Source organism: Panthera uncia, chromosome D2 (genome assembly GCF_023721935.1).
Source record: "Panthera uncia isolate 11264 chromosome D2, Puncia_PCG_1.0, whole genome shotgun sequence".
Classification (NCBI taxonomy): domain Eukaryota; kingdom Metazoa; phylum Chordata; class Mammalia; order Carnivora; family Felidae; genus Panthera; species Panthera uncia.
The window spans coordinates 30,357,404-30,378,802 of NC_064818.1; the positions used below are offsets into that span (position 1 = coordinate 30,357,404).

Consider the following 21,399-nt stretch of genomic DNA (forward strand, 5'->3'; position numbering starts at 1 on the left):
AGCACTGCCGTCGTAGTGAAGCTTTAGAGCTGAAATGATGCAGCTGAACCATTTATTTTATAGACAAGGCAGAAGATCAAAACCCTTGTCAAAGTCCACCTGACTCGGAAGCAGAGCTTTGAGGACTGTAGAGCATGATAAGAGTATTGCCGGGGTGGGGCCAGGTCATGAATGGCTTTGCCCTTGAAGAAGGAGGGCCGCAGAACAGAAGTCCCTTCTCTCTCTGAATGTAATGTTCCTTTTTTTCCCCTTGTATTTCTAGAAGGCTTTTGAGCCCTACCTTGAGATCTTGGAAGTATATTCCACAAAGGCCAAGAATTATGTAAATGGACATTGTACTAAGTATGAGCCCTGGCAGCTGATTGCCTGCAGTGTCGTGAGCACCCTGCTGATAGTCTGGGTATATGGCTTCGTCTTCCAGCCAGAGAGTAAGTATACCGCCCCCTCCCGTCTGGAAAGGTAGAGTGGAGTTTCACCAGCTTTAGAACTCATGGCTGATGGATTGGACTAATTTCTTGCCTTTGGTTTGGTTCTGATTTTTAAAATCTGTTTAGATAGGAAGTGGGGCATTGTCTTCTGACTGTAAAATTATAATAAGGTTGTCTACATAAAGTTATAATAGCTACTCGAATGTAACTGTTACTACTTTTGTTGATTTTTCTGGATCTGCAGCTTACATAAAAAGTCCTGAGAAATCAGTTGTTGTAAGGATCCACAGGTATCTCAAAGTATGGCTTAAGCCTTTCTCATGTTTAGTTTCTTGCCTGGAACATAATTGTATTGCCCAGAGTTCCCCAAGCAGGAATTTATTACTTTCATTTTAGGCCATCCTTTCACTACAGATTGTGTGAAATTGGGACAGCCCTGTTGCAGTGACCATTTGAATGTCTGCTGTGTGCCGGGCACCGTGCTGGAGTCCAGGGATAGCGACACAGGTTATACAGGGTCCCTGTCCTCTTGGAGTTGAACTTCTGATGTCAGGGGGCAGACAGCACACTTTGAGCTTCCCGGGTGGTGACTCAGGGAGCCTGAGGGACATAGTGAAGAGGAGGTCCCTTCTCGGGAGTGCAGGAAAGGTGAGAAGTGACGTGTTGCAGGTCCGCCATCCTTCCTAGGGTCGCACCCACCCTTCCTCCCCGGCCAAACCTGGTTGCGCGTTCCCTCCTTGTGGATTGTTTCCTCCTGCAGGTTGTGCTTGGTGAGTGAAATAGGAGTGGTGGGTGTTTCTGTAACACTCCTCTGCGCCCCGTCCCCACCCGTAGCAGCGGGCGCCTGAATTAATGGGATTAAAAAACCCAATAACATTGAAGAGGACTGCTTGTCATTTCTCACTTGTTTAAAATTTCCAGGACCCTTTGCTTCCCTGATAACATCTGTTTCAAGGGGCTCCTTCACTGTACTTTGTCTGCTTTCCTCTCGTTTCCCCGGGAGAGTTGACGTAGAAGCCACATTCTGTCTTACCTGCTTACCCTGCAGAGAGCCACTGAGCTGTTCCAGTAACAGTGAAGGGTTATGGCGTAGTAAACATTGCACTTAAAGTGGAAACGAGGGTTGATTGCCCTGTCTCAATTGTAGTTCACTCCAGCTTTCAAAACCCTGCCCTCAGTTTCGGCTCCTGGTCCTTGTAAGATTTTCCCTTAAACTCTGATGTATGGGACTGGCTAACCCTTCTGCCACATCTGCTCCGTGGCTTGGAAGGGGACACGCAGAGACACAAGGCCCTGTGTCTTTCTGCTCAGGCTTAGCCTGTCCAGGGAAGCATTCTGTTCAGCGGTGCCCACCACCTTGTCCTTCCAGGTGAAGCAGTCTGTTGCAGAGGACTCTAAGGAGTAGCAATAAATATACTTCCCTTCCTTTCTTTTTTATTGTGATTAAAATGTATGTGATGTAAAATTTACTATTCTGTGCATTTTCAAGTACATTCAGTTTGTGGCACAACCGCTCCTGCCATCCATCTCCAAAACTTTCTCAGTACCCTGAACTGAAACCCTGGCCCCATTAAATGATAAGCCCCCATTAGCATATATCCCCCCAGCTCGTACCAGCCGCCACTCTAAGTACTTCTCCTTTTAAGGTGGTGCATTTGTATGAAGCAACATAAGGTTAGAAGTCTTGAGATTTATATTTCTTTGAGATTTATATTTCTTTGCTCTGATGAGTATGAGCTTCAGGCATTGACTTCCGGCTTTACTTCTGCGGGCCACGGTGCCTACTTGCATTTTGCTCACCTGGTGGGAGAAGCATGGCCGTCTTAGGTCCTGGTACTTACCTGCCTTTAATGTCGCAAACAGAATATGCTGGCCTCTGTGCACTCTGTGAGAAAATTACTAGTAGCGGTGTGTTTGTGGTATGTGCCATGTAAATCTTTGTAAGCCCAACTCCACATTATTTAAGTTATTTTTAAAAAAATTTAAGTAGGCTCCATGCCCAAGGTGGGGCTTGAACTCACGACCCTGAGATCAAGAGTCACATGCTCCACTGACCAAGATACCCAGGTACCCCTTAAGTCATTTTTTTTAACTTTATTTATATATTTTTTAATGTTTATTTATTTATTTGAATTTTTTTTAATGTTTATTTTTGACAGAGAGAGAGAGAGAGAGAGAGGGAGCGAGCATGAGTGGGGAGGGGCAGAGAGAGAGGGAGACACAATGGAAGCAGGCTCCAGGCTCTGAGCTGTCAGCACAGAGCCCGACATGGGGCTCGAACTCATAGACCATGAGATCATGACCTGAGCTGAAGTCAGACACTTAACCATCTGAGCCACTCAGGCACCCCATAAGTCGTTTTTAATAACATGTTTTTCTTATTATGAAAGTAGTACATGTCCACTGCAGAAAAGTAGGCAATACCGATAAGCCATGAGAACAAAATGAAAATCTTGCTTCCTAGAGCTACCCACTATTTACATATGTCTTTTTCTACATTTAAATCCAGTTGAACCATACAAAATCTCTTTTGTAGGTCAAAAGTTTTGAATGTCAACAATTTCATATAGTTTCACACACAACACACTTTTTATTTTGTAACTTCTAACTTGAATTTTAGACACAGATCAAAATGTCTTCTCTCTAGAGGTTGGAGATAGTCTTGATAAAATTGCCGTTTTTTCAGTACCTTGCTCATGTAGGGGAATTGTGCTTACCACTGAACAGTCGAGTTATTTTTAGCATATTGCCCCAGAGGAGTCTAAAGTCTGGACTAGAGATAAATTCTGCTGATCTTCAAACTCTGAATACACTTCTGAGAGGAGAGGATAATTCTGGAACACAGGATGGACGCTGCTACAGATAAGAACAGGAGGCTGTAGGAAGATGGGGGTGGGAGTGTGGGCAGGGGTCAGCAGCCCTCTACGGTGTTATCTCTTCCCTAATTCTGCTCTGTGATTATCAGCTCATATCGCTATAACTTGATGTTGATTTAACTGTGGGGTTGTCCATAGTTCATGACTAGGAATTAGAGTTATGTGGTGGGAGGAGGTCATAACACTCCCAGTTTCTAGCCTTGGCACCTTAACTAACACCCATAAGCTCTCTCAGCCTGTTTCCTCACAGTAAAATGGGCAGAAGTACTACCCGCCTTCCTTAGTCATAAGGTAATATGAGTATCGAGAGGCATAATTTGAAAGGAATCTGTAAGCTGCAAGGAACCATACATTGTTTTCCTTGCATTGGCACTTACTATTTTATTACCTTAAAACACTATAATTACTTTTCTTTATGTACCTCTGGGGACTTTTACTTTTGAGATTATCTTTTCAGGTCATGACCACATGATCTTTTCATTTCTAATTTCTCCATCTCCGATCTTACACTTCTGTTCTTTCTACCTGTACTGTTAAATCGCACGCAGAGTTGACTCTGTCCTCCCCGACCCAGCCACATTACTGTACTGCTCAAGGGACTCCTTTTTGCTGAGTTTTAGACCTCTTTCTGCCCCATTAGTTATTTATTTCATCTGTTAAATAAGGGAATTGTTCTGAATTTTTACAGCTTTAATACAGTTAGAAATATCAAATAACAAGCAGCTTAAACGTCCAACGCTACATTACATGCATTTGATGGGCTGTTATGGTAGTATTTAAAACTATGTTTAGGAAGCGTTCTTCACGTAGAAAATTCTGTAATCGAGAAGAGGGCACGGCGTTGTACATGCTCTAGGATCACAGCTGTGTACTTCAGTGTGTAGAACTTAAGAGTGGAAGGAAGTACAGTAAAACCTTGGTGTGCGAGCATAATTTGTTCCAGAAGCATGCTTGTAATCCAAAGCACTTGTATATCAAAGTGAATTTCCCCATAAGAAATAATGGAAGCTCAGATGATTCGTTCCACAATCCAAAAATATTCATATAAAAATGAGTACAGTACTGTAATATAATACAAAATAGAAAAATAAGCAGCCTGCACGTTAGAAAACCTGCGTGACTGGTGTGTGGGAGACAAGAGAGAGGAGGGTTATTGTGTAGGACAGCTTTCACTATCACTAACAGATCACTGCTATCTGTTGACTCAATGGAATCTTTCTTTTTGTGCAATTTTAACAAGGAACCTCTGCAATGACCTAGAATAAAGCAGAGCATTCCTAAGCTCACTCTTGTAGGGAAAAGCAAAGGGCCGTCCATTGGTGCTTTGAAGTGACAAAAAATACACTAGTGCCAGTTGTGGGCACCTTTGAATGGTCTGAAAAATCACCGATTTCTGCCAAACACTGCGGCCTGAGACCGTGCATCCGAGCATGGGAGATGATTACCCACAATCCTGCAGAGAGAGAAAGAGAGAGGAAAGAACCATTGGTTCAGTTGTGATCATGTGACGTTGGGCGTCATGTACTGCTCGTATTGCAAGACATCGCTTGTTTATCAAGTTAAAATTGATTAGAAATGTTTGCTCGTCTTGTGGAACACTCGCAGAACAAGTTACTTGCAATCCAAGGTTTTACTGTCTTCCAAAGTGTAAACAAAATAGCAACTACAAACAAGTGATTTCAATCCCTTTGTCTTCTTATTCAGTCTCAGACTCAGTTACCTGCTTTGCTCCAGGCATTGACAGAGTATTGGCTCCAGTGCTGGGCCACAGAGGGCAAGGTGGAAAGACAGGCCTGCAACTCAAGCAAAACAACTAGTAAAGATGCAAGGTGTCCTGTCATCAGTGCTGATAGAAGGCACAGATGTAGTCTATGCTTGTCGGAGAGAGTTCCACTGGCTGGGGAAGTTGGAATGCCCACATCTAGAAATGTAGCAGAAGTTCATATTCATTTCCAGCCTGCACAGAAGCTAGGTCTAGGTTCCTTATAGACTCATTTGGGATACCTGAGAATTCCTGCTCTGCATAGAGTCCTGGGTGTCTAGGGCTAGGAAAATTGAGGCTTCAGTGTATTTATTTATTTTTTAATGTTTATTTTTGAGAGAGAGAGACAGAGGCAGAGTGTGAGCAGGGGAGGGGCAGAGAGAGAGGGAGACCCAGAATCTGAAGCAGGCTCCAGGCTCTGAGCTGTCAGCACAGAGCCCGATGTGGGACTCGAACTCACGAAACGTGAGATCATGACCTGAGCCAAAGTTGGACACTTAATCGACTAAGCCACCCACGTGCCCCTTGCTTCAGTTGAAGTCCGTGCTCCATCACTGATGTGATCTGTGGCCTTGAGCAAGTTATTAATGCTTGATCCTTAGTTGCCTTTGGATGGTAGGCAATGCTTTCTGTATTGAATCTGAATTCATTAAAAGTTATGATGGTCTGTTTAGATGCCATGCACTTACAGTTATTATAACGGACAGGATCAGAATTCCCTATTTGTCCTGTACTCTGCCTGACAGGGAGTCCAATTGGTGTCCGTGATACTGAAGCCCTTTTTAGGTCCAAAAAATGTTGAAATGCTGTCAGGGTGTATGTTGAATGAGAGACTGGAGCATAGATCCTGAAGAAAAAGCGTGGCTTGGTCATTTGTTTTGGGGAAGGGAAGAGAGCTTTTGGGCATCTGAAACCTCGGGAAGGTCACCAGCTCTGAAATGATGTTATTCGACCCAGCATTCTGTTTCTGGGAATTTATGCTCTAGGCACGCGCTGAGGTGTGCAGTACCTGTTGCAAAGTTCTTGTTTCACTGTGGTTGGTCATAGGAAATACTAGAAATAACCTAACTGTCCACCAGGAAGGAGCAGGTTAAGTCAGTTATGATACATCCATATGGTGGAATATTTTAGAGCTACAAAAATGAGTGAGGAAGCTCTGAGCTTTAAGAGAATATTCCTAAGTAGAAAAACAAGGTCTAAAACAGTTACTAGAGTATGCTACCTTCTGTTTAAAAGGTGAGACAAATAAGATTTTATTTTTATTATTGCTTGTATAAGCATAAAGAAAGAAAAAAAAGAAAAAAACTCTAGGTAGGTATTGTAGAAATGAATAGTAATGGTGTTTCCCTGAGGGTAGGATGAAAGTCTAGGGAACCGATAAGAGGGAAACTTTTAACTCTGTGTGTGTTTGTTAATTTAAATAACTTTTTGAACCATGTAAATTATATTACTTATTTGAAAATTTAAATGTCAGAGCTTTTTTTTTTTTACAAAGGAAAGAAACTACATTTACAATCGGAAGGCAGGTGAGATCACAGAAGGCACGCGGAACAGTTCATATATTATGGCTAGCAGGTTTCATCCATGCAAACTTAGGTGGGTAACGGAGCCAATTGTATCTTTTAGGTTTGTGGTCAAGGTTTAAAAAGAGATGTTTTAAGCTCATCAGGAAGATGCCTATTATTGGTCGCAAGGTAAGTGTAATCTGTACAGATCTTCTCCCCTACCGCCACCCCCATAATCATTTCCTCTTTCTTCTATTTACCGAACCTAGTGTGAATTCCCAAGGGTGAGGGTGATTCCGTTCCCCACCTCCAAGGAACATCTGACAATGTTTGAAGACCTTTCTGGTTATCACAGCTGGAGGGGAGTGCTATTGGCACGTAGTGGAGAGTGGCCGGGGGTGCTGCTAAATATCCTACAGTCCCCCACAGAAAATTATCTGCTCCAAATGTCAGAAGTGCCGAGGTTCAGAAATCCGACTTAACCCTTTCTCGAGCATATTGACCAAAGGAGAAAGGCCATGTCTGTTAAGGAAGAACTTGAAATTAGAGAACCTGACAGAAGTGGCTTTAGAGCAATATCTGGCCGTGCTGACTTTAGGTATATATCTGGGGTTGGGTGCTTACTTGGTTTAGACCAGGGTTGGCAGACTTTCTCCGTAAAGGACTAGATAGATAGGAGAGGTCTAGACTTTGCAGGCCATCCCGTGTCTTTCCGAACTCTTCAAGTCCGCCCCTGCAGCGGGAAAGCAGCACAGGGCGATGGGTAAAGGGATGAGCTTGGCTGTGTTCCAGTGAAACTATCTTGACGAAACAGGCTGGGGTCAGATTTGGGCTGTAATTTGCTGACAGGGTTAGAAACTTAGCACTGTTCTCTTGCTCTTTGTACCTGTCGGCGATATAGTATGTTCCCTTCACTGTGTCCTCTCTCCCCTCACCCACGCTGAGGATAAAGACTGTCACCTCTGCACCCTTCCCTCAGGTTCCTTATCACAGAAGAAGATAACAGTGCAGGCCCTGGGCATGCTCGGAAGAAGGCACATGAGTCCCGAATGTCGTCATCTCTCCCAGGGTCCTGCCTGCCCCTCAGCTTTCCTTCAAGCTTCCTTTCACTTTTGGCTCTCAGTTCCCTTTCCCTTTTCCCCTCTCAATTCCCTTTCCCTTTTCCCCTCTCCTGACCAAAATTCATTCAGACCCCTGTGCTAACTCTCCCATAACTGTGTATTTATTTTCAGGTGCATTTCCTATAGGGGAAGTAGAAGCAGTTATTGGAGGTAGAAAAGGGGAATGGGAGCGGATAGGCTTTGATTTGACTCCAAATCACCGTAAGCCCTAAAAGGAAATCTCCTTGAGTCCTGCTAGAGTTAAGGGATAGGGGGAGGGTGGACTGGATCTCGAAGGATACTAGCATTTTCCCTTCTCACTCCCTGGATTTGTCTGCTCTTTTTCTTCACACATTTCTCCTTCAGTTTCAGATTTTGAGACAAATAAATTCCAGACACTATTATTAAATTCATAAAATAGCAATCGGAAGGCACTTAAAACCCATATAATCACCTTTCGTTTTTTAGAACCAGATTTTGAGACTCAGAGGCAAAAGTTCTTTGTTTCGAGTGAGCGTGTGTATCCTTGTGTCATTCATTCCCGTAAATTCACTTACTCAACATACAATTAGTGAGCACATGCTCCGTCAGATACTACTCTGGATGCTGGGGATATAGAGGGGAACAAGACCAAGTCCTTGCTCTGTGGAGCTTATATTTTTGTAGGAAAATCAGAAAATAGGTAAACACCTAAGAATTTCATTTTTTAAAAAAGTTTATTTATTTTGAAAGAGACAGTGCAAGTGGGGGAGGCGCAGAGAGAGAGACAGACAGACAGACAGAGGATCCCAGGCAGGCTCGATGCTATCAGCACAGAGCCCAACACAGGACTCGAGCTCACGAAACCTCGACATTACGACCTGAGCCGAAACCAAGAGTCAGATGCTTAACCAACTGAGCCAGCTAGGCACCCCAAGAATTTCATTTTGAAATAAATGTTGTGAAGAAATTAAAATGTAATAGAGGTTCTGAGGCAGGAATTGGGGGGGGTGCTTTCTAATATAACTCATTATCATTTTTTGTCTCTCTTATTACAACAGCTGTGCGTGGAAACTCAGCTTTTTTTTTTCATGTTTATTTATTTATTTAGAGAGAGAAAACACAAGTGGGGGAGGGGCAGAGAGAGAGGGAGACAGAATCTCAGGCGGGCTCCACGCTGTCAGCACAAGAGCCCGGCTCAGGGCTCGAACTCACGAGCTGTGAGATCATGCCCTGAGCTGAAATCAAGAGTCAGACACGGAACCGACTGAGCCGCCCAAGCGCCCCCAAGGCCCAGCTTTCATAGTTTGCTCCTGTTGCACGCTCTCCATTTATGTGGCATAATTCTTCACGTACATCTTTAAAAATATTTTCGCTTCCGTCACACGCCTCGCGGCCATCACGTGCCCGAGAGTGTGGCCTCTGCTGTCTGCCGGCGCTCGCTCGCGAGGCGGTCGCAGGCGTGTTTCAAAGGTGCGGCTTTCCCTGTGGTTTCACTGGGGGCCACGTCTAAGGAGGTGCTCTTGTGTTGGAATCATCCGAGGCTACAGATGGGAAAATCTAAATGTTTGCAGTCAGATCGTGGGCCTGACACTTTCACCAGTGTGTTGCTGAAACCTTCTCGCTGTCACACGCACAAATTGTGACATGTAGCCCTTTTTCCAGATCTAGCGCCCGACAGTCTCTTAGCACAGATAGCAGCCCCTGCTCTGTTTTGTTTTGTTTTTTTAAACCCTGTTTCTCCTCCCCACCCCTCAGCACGCCCCCAGCACTTTTCACTACCTGACCTTCATTTTCGGTCTCTGCTGCTAAAGATAAGCCTCATGAGAACAGGAGTTATTTTCACTTGTACTGCCTCCCTTATTTTGTCCACCGCGTATCCCTGGCCCATAGTAGTAGTTCAACAAAGTAGTTCACAGGCTGTTGCGGTGAGGATGAAGAGAAAATAGCCATAGTTGATGAACTGTAGCAGAAAGGACCCCAGCCCCTCCTAGCACTCGAGGGCCAAACAGGACAGGCGGTGGACAACCTGAGGAGGTAGAGCGCAGTCCCCCTGGCATTCTACCAGGGATGTCTTGTGCATGCACATGAGAAGTTGTGGAGTGCCTCCGGGTTCTGGGTGTGCCCTGCGTGTGTCTGTCTGTTCAAGGAGCTCATCACCTCCTCGAGTACTAGGATCCCTCTTACCGCTTGGCTTATTTTCTGGTGGCTGTTTGTGACTCTACCTCTGTTTCTTTAGCACACACATTGTAGGTGTTGCCAGGACAGGAATAAGGTCCAAGTGCTGCTCTCAGAGAGGTGCCGACCCTGGCAAACGCGAAGCGTTCACGTTTACGCGCTCGCCACGTAAAGCAGTGGTGAGGTGAGCACGGCAGAGGAAAGGTGTGGGGAATTGGATGCATCTTTGACTTTCAGAGAGAAAGAGGACGTTTAGTCTTCTAAGAGACATTCCAGAAAACAGCAGGTAGTCAGAGTGTCACCATATCTTGTTAAGAACAAGATGCCGTCGTCCCCGTTTTGCACGCTCGTGTCATGCCCGGCCTTGAGCGGCTGACTTGGTCTCTGCTCACCACACTGTATCCTTCCATCTCCGTGTTAACTTTCTCTCCCTTATCTTTGGAGATCCAAGATAACTTGAACAAGACCAAGGATGATATTAGCAAGAATATGTCGTTCCTGAAAGTGGACAAAGACTACGTGAAAGCCCTGCCCGTTCAAGGTCTGAGCTCGTCGGCGGTTCTGGAGAAACTCAAGGAATACAGCTCTATGGGTATGATTCTTGGCAAATGCGAGCTGTTGACTTCCTTAACGTGGCTGGTCTGGTCATCGTTTCATGATTGTACAGGTTAAGAACAGTTCACCCTTGGAACTTAGATGCTCGTGAGGCCCCGTCTCAGAGGCTGAATTTCTTTCTTTCTTTTTTTTTTTTAAAGTTTATTTTTTTTTTTTGACAGAGAGAGAGACAGAGCATGAGTGGGGGAGGGGCAGAGAGAGAGAGGGAGACACAGAATCCAAAGCAGGCTCCAGGCTCTGAGCTGTCAGCACAGAGCCCGATGCGGGGCTCGAACTCACGGACTGCGAGATCACGACCTGAGCTGGAGTCAGACACTCAACTGGCTGAGCCACCCAGGTGCCCCTGAATTTCTTTTTTTAAAAAATTATATGTAAATTCATCCTTCATCCATAAAGCAAAACAGTCTCCTGAGACAGTGGAACTTGGTCCCATTTCCTTTGGTAAGCCTGAATAAAATAAGTACATTTGTCTTTTAAAAAAAGCAATGAAAATGAAATACGGATCCATTATAGAAATTGTGAAGTCTGCACAAAGGCACAAAAGAAAATAAAAAGTGACTCTAATTCTATCATCCAAGATAAACACAGATGAGATCCACATATAAGTCAGAGGTGTCAGTGTTTTTGTGTAACACAAACACATGTACACATACATGTACACGCATGAGTGTATAAGGGAAGGATGAATATACCGAGTAGCTCAATGTTTAAGAGTGTAGCCCACGGAGTCAGCCTGGATTCCCACTCTGGTTAGGCCACTTAAATATGGTCTTGGGTGTGTTACTTGACCTGTGTCTCAGTCTCTGTCCTTCTACAGTAGGGATCATGATAATAGAACTTACTTGAATAATCATAGAGCTCAAACAGGATGATACAGGTAAATGTATAGTAACTGGCATATAGTAAGTACTCAATAAATGTTAACTTACGAATACAAATACATGTTTGTTACAGATTAAGATCATATTACAAATATTTTAAAAAATAAGCTTTCTGGTTTGTCATCATTTTAGATTTAAAGAGAACTTGCAAATGTCATACATACAGAGATTTCCCATACGCCCCTCACCCTGCTTCTCCTGATGTTAACACCTAAACTCACCACGTTAACACTGGTTAAAACAGTAGTTAACTAAACTGCAAATTCTGTTCCTGTTTCACCAGCTTTTCCTCTAGTGTCCAGGATACCACATTGCATTTCAACAAACACACTTAAAATTTTCTACATGACGTGTTGAGTTTTTGACAGCAGATTGTATAAAATTAGATGCAGTCCAGGATTTATAGGTGATGGAAAGCAGGGATCGGCACTCTGAGACCTTTGTATTAAAAGTTTCCATGATTATGAGGGCAGATTGCTGCCACTGTATTTCCTTCCTTTCCATTTTTTACTCATTGTCCATTGCCATATTCTGTAGCACAGGTAAAATGACAGGAAATGAAACCATGTATCCTATTTTCGAAAGGCTGGTGGCCTCTAATCTGAAGACATGCATAATACAGTCAGTCCAGTGTCCTTTAAGGAAGAGGGAAAGTCACACTGGCAGCAAGCCAGAGTTTGGCAGATGAGCTGAGAGTGAGGACGTTCACTGCTCAGTCTTCTCTCTTGTGGGAGCTGAAGATCTTGGCTTGATAGAGCCCGTGGCTACAGTTTTCAGTCCGTGCCTCTCTGTAATTGCCTTCTCACTGTGCACTTTCAGTAGGGCACAGCCGTCCTGTAGCGAAAGGACCTGGGATAGCCACGCCGGCAGATTTGTTGATAACAATGTAGGCTGCCTTTGGAGAAGCACGTCAGACAGGAAGTGGAAAGTTAGACCTCACGTTCTGGTCAGGAACCTTTCTTCTGAGCTTGATCCCAGTGTTGACCGCGTTCCTGATGCTGAGTGCTACTACATGTGTTGCTAGAAGGATGTGGCTAATTGTTGGGGGAGTGGGTTCCAGGCTCATGCGAAGGAGGGGACACTGAGACCAGGGGCCGATGGTACATGCATCATCATGGTTTGTCTGGTCAGGGATTCAGTTCCCGGACTCCAACTCTGATGAGAGTGTACTGCCAGTTCATACTTTCTGCCAACTCTGCTCGTAACGCTCCTCACACTTCTTTGACTGGGTAGGAAGGAAGAGAAGAAGGAACCTCTTGCAGAAAAAAGTCAAGTTAGTCATACAGAGACCAGAAAATGAGTAGAAGTAAAGGAAAGTTTTTCTCCTTTATTTTATTTATTAATTTTTTTAAATTTTTTTTTTTTTTTAAGTTTATTTAGTTTTGAGACAGAGAGAGACAGAGCATGAACGGGGGAGGGTCAGAGAGAGAGGGAGACACAGAATCGGAAGCAGGCTCCAGGCTCTGAGCCATCAGCCCAGAGCCCGACGCGGGGCTCAAACTCACGGACCGCGAGATCGTGACCTGAGCCGAAGTCGGACGCTTAACCGACTGAGCCACCCAGGCGCCCCAAAATTTTTCTCCTTTAGAAGATATTTGGGGCTGATGACAGCGTCTTCGTTGGACTATATATTTTTTTAATGTTTATTTATTTTTGAGAGAGAGCATGTACAAGGGGAGGGGCAAAGGGAAGGGAGACACAGAACTCGAAGCAGGTTCCACACTCTGCGCTGTCAGCACCAGAGCTGGATGCAGGACTCGAACCCACAAACTGATATCATGACCTGGGCCATAGTCAGATGCTCAACCGACCGAGCCACCCAGGTGCCCCTGGACTATCTGTATTATACCTGGGTGCTGTGAATATCTTTTCACACTGTTGTTGATAGTAACGGAAGATCTTTCATCTTTATTTTGCTGCGCTAGCTCTTTATTGGAATGCTTTTTCTTGATTTATAAGAACACCTTTGAGTTTCCACTCAGACTTTGGGGTTTCTTTTGTACCAGTGGGGTTAACTTCTTCTTTCTTCCTTATTAGAACCTGAGTGTAGGGGCGCCTGGGTGGCTCAGTCGGTTGAGCATCGGACTTTGGCTCAGGTCATGATCTCACAGTCTGTGAGTTCAAGCCCCACGTCGGGCTCTGTGCTGACAGCTCAGAGCCTGGAGCCTGCTTCAGATTCTGTGTCTCCCTCTCTCTCTGCCCCTACCCCGCTTGTGCTCTCTCTCTGCCAAAAATAAATAAATATTAAAAAAAAATTTTTTTTAAATAAAAAAAAAAGAACCTAAGTGTCTTCCCAAAAGTTCCTGTTTACTGACTCACTGGTCTTAACTTTCTCTACAGATGTCTTCTGGCAAGAAGGGAAGGCGTCTGGAGCTGTGTACAGTGGGGAGGAAGAGCTCACCGAACTCCTCGTGAAGGTGAGTGCCAGTCAGTTTCTCTCCTTAGTTGGGTAATTAAAATAAAATATTACGTAGGGGCGCCTGGGTGGCTCAGTTGGCTAACCATGATCTCATGGTTCGTGGGTTTGAGCCTTGCGTTGGGGCTCTGTGCTGACAGCTCAGAGCCTGGAGCCTGCTTCGGATTCTGGGCCTCCCTCTCTCTCTGCCCCTCCCCTGTTCATGCACTTACTCTCTCTCTGAAAAATAAATAAACATTAAAAAAATACTTAAGGAAAGCTTATTGTTAAAAATAACTTCAGAGAGTCTCTCTTTACCCACACATAGGTGAATATGAATCGTACTGTTAGAGATCTCTTCAGTCTGTAAAAAAGTACAATATGACCTATGTTTTTAGGCTTATACATGCCCTGTGTAGAAGGCAGATTACTAGGGAAGGTAGTCCCCCATCATTTGAGGTTATTAATGACCAGACATATTTTGTTTGCTAAGAAGGGATGAGGAACAGAAATTTGGTCATCATTTCCTATACTACCCACATCTCAAATCAGATGATCTGAGAATGAATGAGCAGTAGGCTCACTCATGATTCAGATAATTCTTGTTTTCTGTTGACTTTAGAGTTGCCTATAGCTTCTTCCTTTTCTAATCACATTTATTTCTTAAACCCTGCTTTGTCATGTAAAATTGGCATGGGCCTTATAGTCTTTAAGGTCTTTGTGTTTGATTATAATAACTATGAAACTCCTCATACCTTACTAAATATTACAGGTTTTGCTCTGCTATGTCTTGACATAGTGCTCTGATCTTATTCTCTGCTTAAAAATCTTTCAGTGGAGAGGTGCCTGCGTGGCTCAGTCAATTAAGTGTCTGACTCTTGGTTTTGGCTCAGGTCATGATCTCACCACCATGAGACCAAGCCCTACTTTGGGCTCCACGCTGAGTGTGGAGCCTACTCGGGATTTTCTCTCTCTCTCTCTCTCTCTCTCTCCCTCCCTCCCTCCCTCCCTCCCTCCCCCTCTCCCCCTCTCCCCCTTCCTCCCTCTCCCCAAAACAAACACACAAAACAAAAACAAAACCACAAAAAAATAAAAAAATAAAAAAACTTTCAGTGGCTCCCCACTACCTACAGGATAAAACCCGAGCTGCTTTTGTAGCAGAAGATGTAAGCCCCGTCATGAGCCAGGTTTCTACCTGTATTTTTAACCACTTTGTTACTTTCCCACATAAACTTAAACTTTCGCCTTTTCTCTTTGCGGCAGGCACATAGCTCACTCATACCATGTTTTCCTCCCCTTCACTCCGCCTGTTCTAAATGATGAATTCCTATTGATCTGTCACATTCCTAGTAATTCCACTCTACAGACACCTCAGACCCCTGGGGGTGTTTGTTATTCCCCCCTTAGGGCCCCTTCCTTCGCTTGCATGCTTCTGGTACTGCACTGACCACAATAGCTGGTTTGTGCTGGATCCCCTCCTAAGTGCTTTGCATGCGTGTTATGTTATTTACTCATCGATAGAACCCTAGCAGGTAGGGACCATAATTATCCCCTTGAGCATATGAGGAAACAGCCTCAGAGAGGTTATTTGACCTAAGATTACACAACTAGAGGTAACAGGTGAAGCTAAGATTGCAAAATGGGTCTGTTTGTTGTTTTATTATATTTTTTATTTATTTTTTTTAATTAATTTTTTTTTTAATGTTTATTTATTTTTGAGACAGAGAGAGACAGAGAGTGAATAGGGGAGGGGCAGAGAGAGAGAGAGACACAGAATCTGAAACAGGCTCCAGGCTCTGAGCTGTTAGCACAGAGCCCGACGTGGGGCTCGAACTCACGCACTGCGAGATCATGACCTGAGCCGAAGTCGGCCACTCCACCGACTGAGCCACCCTGGCGCCCCTGTTTGGTGTTTTAGTATGTGCTTTTAACCACATCTATGCTTCCCTTCTCACCATGCTGTAAAATAATTTATTTGCATGTCTGTTTCCTCCACTATATGTTGATCTTCTTTATGTTGGAGAACACATCTTACCATTTTTCCGGTTTCTAGTGTTGTGCCTGATACTTAGAAACTTTTGTGTAGTGCATGGTTCTTTGTCCCATGCGGTGTATTTATCATACTTCATATCTGCTTGCATTTCTTTGCAGGCTTATGGAAATTTTGCGTGGAGTAATCCATTGCATCCAGATATCTTCCCAGGACTGCGAAAGATCGAGGCAGAGATTGTAAGAATAGCTTGTTCCCTGTTCAATGGGGGACCGGATTCCTGTGGATGTGTAAGTATATGCAGGGGCCTCCAACTATCTTATTTTGTTAGCTTAAAATAGAAGAGTTTGTTGAAAACATTTTATTATACAGATAATATGTGATTATTGTAGGAAGATCCATTTTAACAGCAATGTAAAAATGTTAACTTTTGCAATTAAAAAAAACTTTGTTTTTAAGTTTATTTATTTTGAGAGAGAAAGAGAGCAGGAGCAGGGGAGGGGCAGATAGAGAGAGGGAGGGAGAGAATTCCCAAGCTGGCTTCACACTGTCAGCACAGAGCCCCACATGGGGCTCGATCTCACAATCTGTGAGATCATGACCTGAGCCGAAACCAAGAGTTAGGAGCTTAACTCACCGAGACACCCAGGTGCCCCAACTTTTACAGTTTTTAGAACATCGACATTTTATTGTACATTTTTAAAAAAAACTTTTCATGTTTATTTATTTTTGAGAGAGAGAGAGAGACAGAGTGCGAGCAGGGAAGGGGCAGAGAGAGAGGGAGACACAGAATCCAAAGCAGGCTCCAGGCTCCGAGCCGGCAGCACAGAGCCCGACGTGGGGATTGAACTCACAAACTGTGAGATCATGACTTGAGCCAAAGTCAGATGGTTAACCGACTGAGCTACCCAGGCACCCCTTATTGTACATTTTTAAAGATTTTTTTTTCATTTCAGGTTTTTATTTTGAAAAATTTTAAACTTTATATGAGTTCCTATAACAGTTTAGAGAACACCGTGGATTCGCTAAATGTAAATGTTGTGCACATCTGCTCTGTCTATTCTTTTCTTTCTCTCCCTCCCTCTTTCCTCCATCCACTGACACACCCACTGCCTACCCATTGGTCTATATAATTTTGTCAAGCCATCATAGTGTTTTTGATCTACTTCTCATTGTACTCGAGCTGGAAGTTTATTATTTTGCTATAAATCAAATCTCTTTTAGTTGGTTTAGGAATAAAAGAAGGGGAAGTTATCATTATATTTAAAGACACATGTAAGGATTTTTTGTTTCAGCTGTTCTTTCTAGTAGATGTTTGTTCATTTTCCTAAACTGTGATTGATAAACGTCTGTTTAGATTTGTTACTACAGACCGATACTTGCTTTCTCTAGAAGAAACTCAGGTCTCTCAATCTCTGCTTATGCAGGGTAGTTAGATTTAACTCAGCATGCTGTAGTGGTAACCTAGAGGCACTAAGCCTATCAGATACTTTTATAATCATTATAATATCTACAAATTTATTTTTTTTTATTAAAAAAAAATTTTTTTTAACGTTTATTTATTTTTGAGACAGAGACAGAGCATGAACAGGGGAGGGGCAGAGAGAGAGGGAGACACAGAATCTGAAACGGGCTCCAGGCTCTGAGCTGTCAGCACAGAGCCCGACGTGGGGCTCGAACTCACGGATCGTGAGATCGTGACCTGAGCCGAAGTCGGACGCTTAACCGACTGAGCCACCCAGGCGCCCCTCTGCAAATTTAACTATTGAAGGGCCTGTCCAAAGGCAAGAACATTTTATAGTTTTTTGTTTTTTCCAATAAGCAGTAGTTGTTTTACTTTATGTTGGCACCATGAAAAATCAACACATTCGTATATTCTGTATCTAACAGAATGGTATTCCTGGCATTCGTTCCCCCCCCCAGAATTCCAAAGCTGTTAAAAACTGAGCCAACCATAATCCAGCAATGGGTTCCTTTATGGCATTTATATGAACAGGTGGCATGGTGGGAGAGGCCAATATACTTAGAGTATGTGGGTATTCTCCTGTGCCACAGACTCTCTGGACTTCTAAGAGGCCATCAGTGAAGCAACCGGAACATCGTTTGGCCTTGTGTGGTCAAGTCAAGGATACACGTATCTCATGACCCTGAAATGTCACTACTCAGGGCGTACCCTAGGAAAACTGGTACATGTGTGTATCAGGATGGATGTATACTCATAGCAGCACTGTCCATGGTAGCTGCAAACTGGCAGTAACCAGTGGCTGTCAGTAGTGCGGTGGAACATTGTAGAGTAATTTGCTTCAGTCCATTGGAGCTGCTGCTCCGATTAATGCTCAAATTGGCCCATTTTGACCAATGGGAGCCTCTTAGTTTTGGCTCTTGGGTCCTTTTGTGTGACTCATGTAGTCTTTGAAAGCTTCCTTTCTTTTTCCCTTTTTTTTGAGAAAATACTTTTATTTGATGAAATATTCCAGGTTGACCTTGCATGCTTCCAGACCCTGATTCAGCCACTTGTCCAAAGAGCCCGGTCTCATTTAGAACTCTGTAAAATACTTACATGGTTTGTGAGTCAAACTTACGGAACAAGACAGATAAAAACTCAGCCAGAATAAAATCCAGAGAGACAAATAGAAGGCACAGAAGAGGTTGAGAGCCATGAGGCTAGAGTGAGAAGGACTGACACACATCCGACAGGTGGTTAATTACCCAGGAGACAAGGGGAACTTGGACAGGCGTAGCTGTTAGAGCAGCGATGTTCTCCGTAGCAGCAGTGGCTGGGGTGTCTGTGGGAGAGGGAAGAGGGGCTGTGAGGTGATAATCGTTGGAGCCAGGAGATAATTACAGAGCTTTCATTGATTCAAGTAATTGATCAATGAGTTAATTTTTAAAGTAAGCTCTGTGCCCGATGTGGGTCTTGAACTCCCAACCCTGAGGTCAAGCGTCACATACTGTACGCACTGAGCCAGGTAGGCACCCCTGCGTGGCAGTTCTTTATCGTTCCTTTGCTTGGCGTATATTTTGTTTCTTTAAATATATTGCACATGATTATTTTCTATTCTGTGTCTAATTCCACCACTTCTGAGCCTCAACCTGTCTCTGCCGGTTTCACTCATGTTGTCTTGTGTTGTCATATTTGTGACTTTGTTGTTGTTTCAACTGTGAGCCACTCGTCTTCCCGGGAACCTATCTTTGAGGCCTAGATGGAAATGAAGGTCTGGCAGAGAAGATGTGCAGCAGCTCCTGCCAGATGCGGGGGAGTCGCTGGGAAGCGATCTGCGTCCGATGCTCAGCTTGCAGTTTCGTGCTACGGCGGTGGCGTGAGTTCACACCACAGACTCATGTGAAAGCGGTCTCGTTATCCGTTCCTGAGAGTTCTTTGTTTTTCTTCACCTGCCCATCAGAGCCGAGAAAGCAGTTTTCTTGCTGCCCTCTTCTGCACCACTGGGGTATTTCTAGTTCCCCTGAGAATGTGGGTGCGGGTCCCAGGTCTTCAGCCGTGTGCTGTCAGAGTCCTTCCCGGGGGCAGGCCCTGAGTTGATCTCCTGTCAGTTGTCACAACGGGAGTTTGGTGTCCGGGGGCGGCAGCAGCCCTCACGGCCGAGGCCGGCTCTGGCCCTCCTGTATCTGTAGGATTCTCGACGTCGCTTTGTCCGGGTTCAGTTTACTCCTTCGTGTTAGCTCAGTGGCGGGTGTAAAAAACTGTTACTGTTTCCTCAGGCTTTCGGTCGTCTCTCGCGGGAGGCCCAGCTATACGGTCAGTGTTGCCGGAGATGGGGTTCCGGGGTGGTTGTTTCCCCACGTGACCGTGCGCACTTCGCAGCCTCTTTCCCTCTGGATTTTCTCTTCCCCGCTTTGCCCTAGGCTGCTCAGCTCTTCCTTGGAGAATAGGATTTCCCAGATTTGCGACCGTCCCTGTGTTTCTTGTTGGAACCCCGTTTGGTTCCCCGTGTCTAGCCAGGAGGACGCAGCTCTCCATGTGCGGAGCGGCGTCCGTCTTTCAGTCTGTCGTTTGCTAATCTGGTTCGCTACACTTGCCTCAACCTTTCCTCCAAGTCATTGTTTTTGTTCTCGGCAGGGCTTATTCTGTTTCCTATGCCTTAATTCTGTGTTGGGATCGTTTGGTACTTTGTGCTTTGGGGTCTGTGGTCTCATCATCTTGTTTTTGGTGTCCAGTCATTCAGCGCTTGTTCTCTTGAATCCACGTTTGGTTTTTTTTTTTTTTTTTTGAATCCACGTTCTTATCATATTGTCCTATAGTGACCAACAGGTGCGTGGATTTCCCTTCTCCTTAGGCTGTTACCATTTTTTGAGTTCGGCTTTTGTTTTGCGTGCTGCTTTTTTTTTTTTTTTTTTCTTTTTGAATCTTTGCATGGTTACCGGGCCATTTTCTTTCATCATGGCTCATGCTCCTCGGAACATTCGAGTTTGTTCTGCTGCATGGTGGCCGATCTCTCATGTGAGAGCATTTGGTTGAGCGCCGCTTTGTTGCACCTGTGTTGGGTTCGGTGGGTCTCGTCTGAGATTTTGTTAAGAGTTATCTCTTAGAGTTCACTCTGCCTAGCTGGAAGAGAATAACACCCTTGGGCTTTGATTGTTTCTTTAACCCGTTCTATATCCCTGAAGCCCTGACTTCAGGGGTCGGTCCCCACATTCTCTTCTCATTTTGCTGGTTTCTCCTTAGCTGCCAGGGCTACCACTCACTGATCTGAAGATAACGACACCCCCTCCATTGTTTCTCTGAAGATTTGGGGGCTTTAATGAGCATTCTCAGGATTTTGCCGGCCCACAGGACAGTTTTCAGGGCCTGGAGGGGGGATTAGGAACTGTATTCTGCTGTCTGCTGTACTTCAGAAACTTCTCGTTTTTCCTTGCCACTATTTGAAGTATATTGCTTCCGAGTATCTGTCTCTTTGTTCGGTGATTGTTACTGCAGGTTTCTGCTGCTTCTTTTCTTCCTTCTTCTAGGTCCTGGGGGAGAGAAGGTAGTTGTGGAGCGGTTTCAGCCTTCCATCTTAATCCAGAAGTCCAACCCTGGTTTTTGTTTTTGTTTTTGTTTTGTGTTTTGTTTTTGCGTTGCTACAGTTAAAACCATGCCTCTTCCATTTTGATCTTTTTTAGTGGCTGTGTCAGGGATCAGGAGAAGGATGGAGTCTGAGATCTCCAGTCTTTTCTATTACATAAAATTTTATAAGAGAACTAATTACCTCTGGGATTATTTCCGTTTCTCTGTTTCTCTCACCCTTCTCTATTTCTGTCTCTCTCTCACATCTCTCTGTCTCTCTCTCACATCTCTCTGTCTCTCTCTCTCTCACATGTGTCTGTCTCTGCTGCTTTTGGTGAAAACAGTTCGGGGTTCAGAGATGGGAAAGAAGACGACAGAGCCTCATGGCTGGGCTGTCTGTAGCATGCTCCCAACTAAGATCTTAGCTCTTTTTGTTCTTTGTTCTTCAACTTAAGCTGTTTTTCCTTCTATTAACTTCACTTGCCTCAGAACGGATGAGAGGTTATCTCGTATACTAAAAGAAATTCTGTTGCCACGGAGAACAGTCTTGGCTTGCGCAAATGCCTTTGGCTACAAACAGCATCTGAAAGAAAATTCTCCACGTAGGCCATGTTCTACTCTTGTTCTCTGACGTACTTACATATTAACAGCGAGAGTTGTTATAATGTTGGAAGAAGTTGACTAA

At 44.4% G+C, this 21,399-nt stretch overlaps 1 protein-coding gene across 5 annotated transcripts in view; it reads left to right on the forward strand.

Moving 5' to 3' along the window:
* Nucleotides 1-21,399, forward strand: part of SGPL1 (sphingosine-1-phosphate lyase 1) — a 74,930-nt gene that overhangs the window by 40,767 nt on the left and 12,764 nt on the right. For all 5 annotated transcript variants that reach the window (XM_049646167.1, XM_049646166.1, XM_049646163.1 and 2 more), the window contains exons 3-7: nt 263-428; nt 6,693-6,760; nt 10,273-10,420; nt 13,665-13,741; nt 15,871-15,999. In XM_049646167.1, coding sequence (XP_049502124.1) covers nt 263-428; nt 6,693-6,760; nt 10,273-10,420; nt 13,665-13,741; nt 15,871-15,999 — 588 coding nt within the window. The remainder of the gene's footprint in view (nt 1-262; nt 429-6,692; nt 6,761-10,272; nt 10,421-13,664; nt 13,742-15,870; nt 16,000-21,399) is intronic.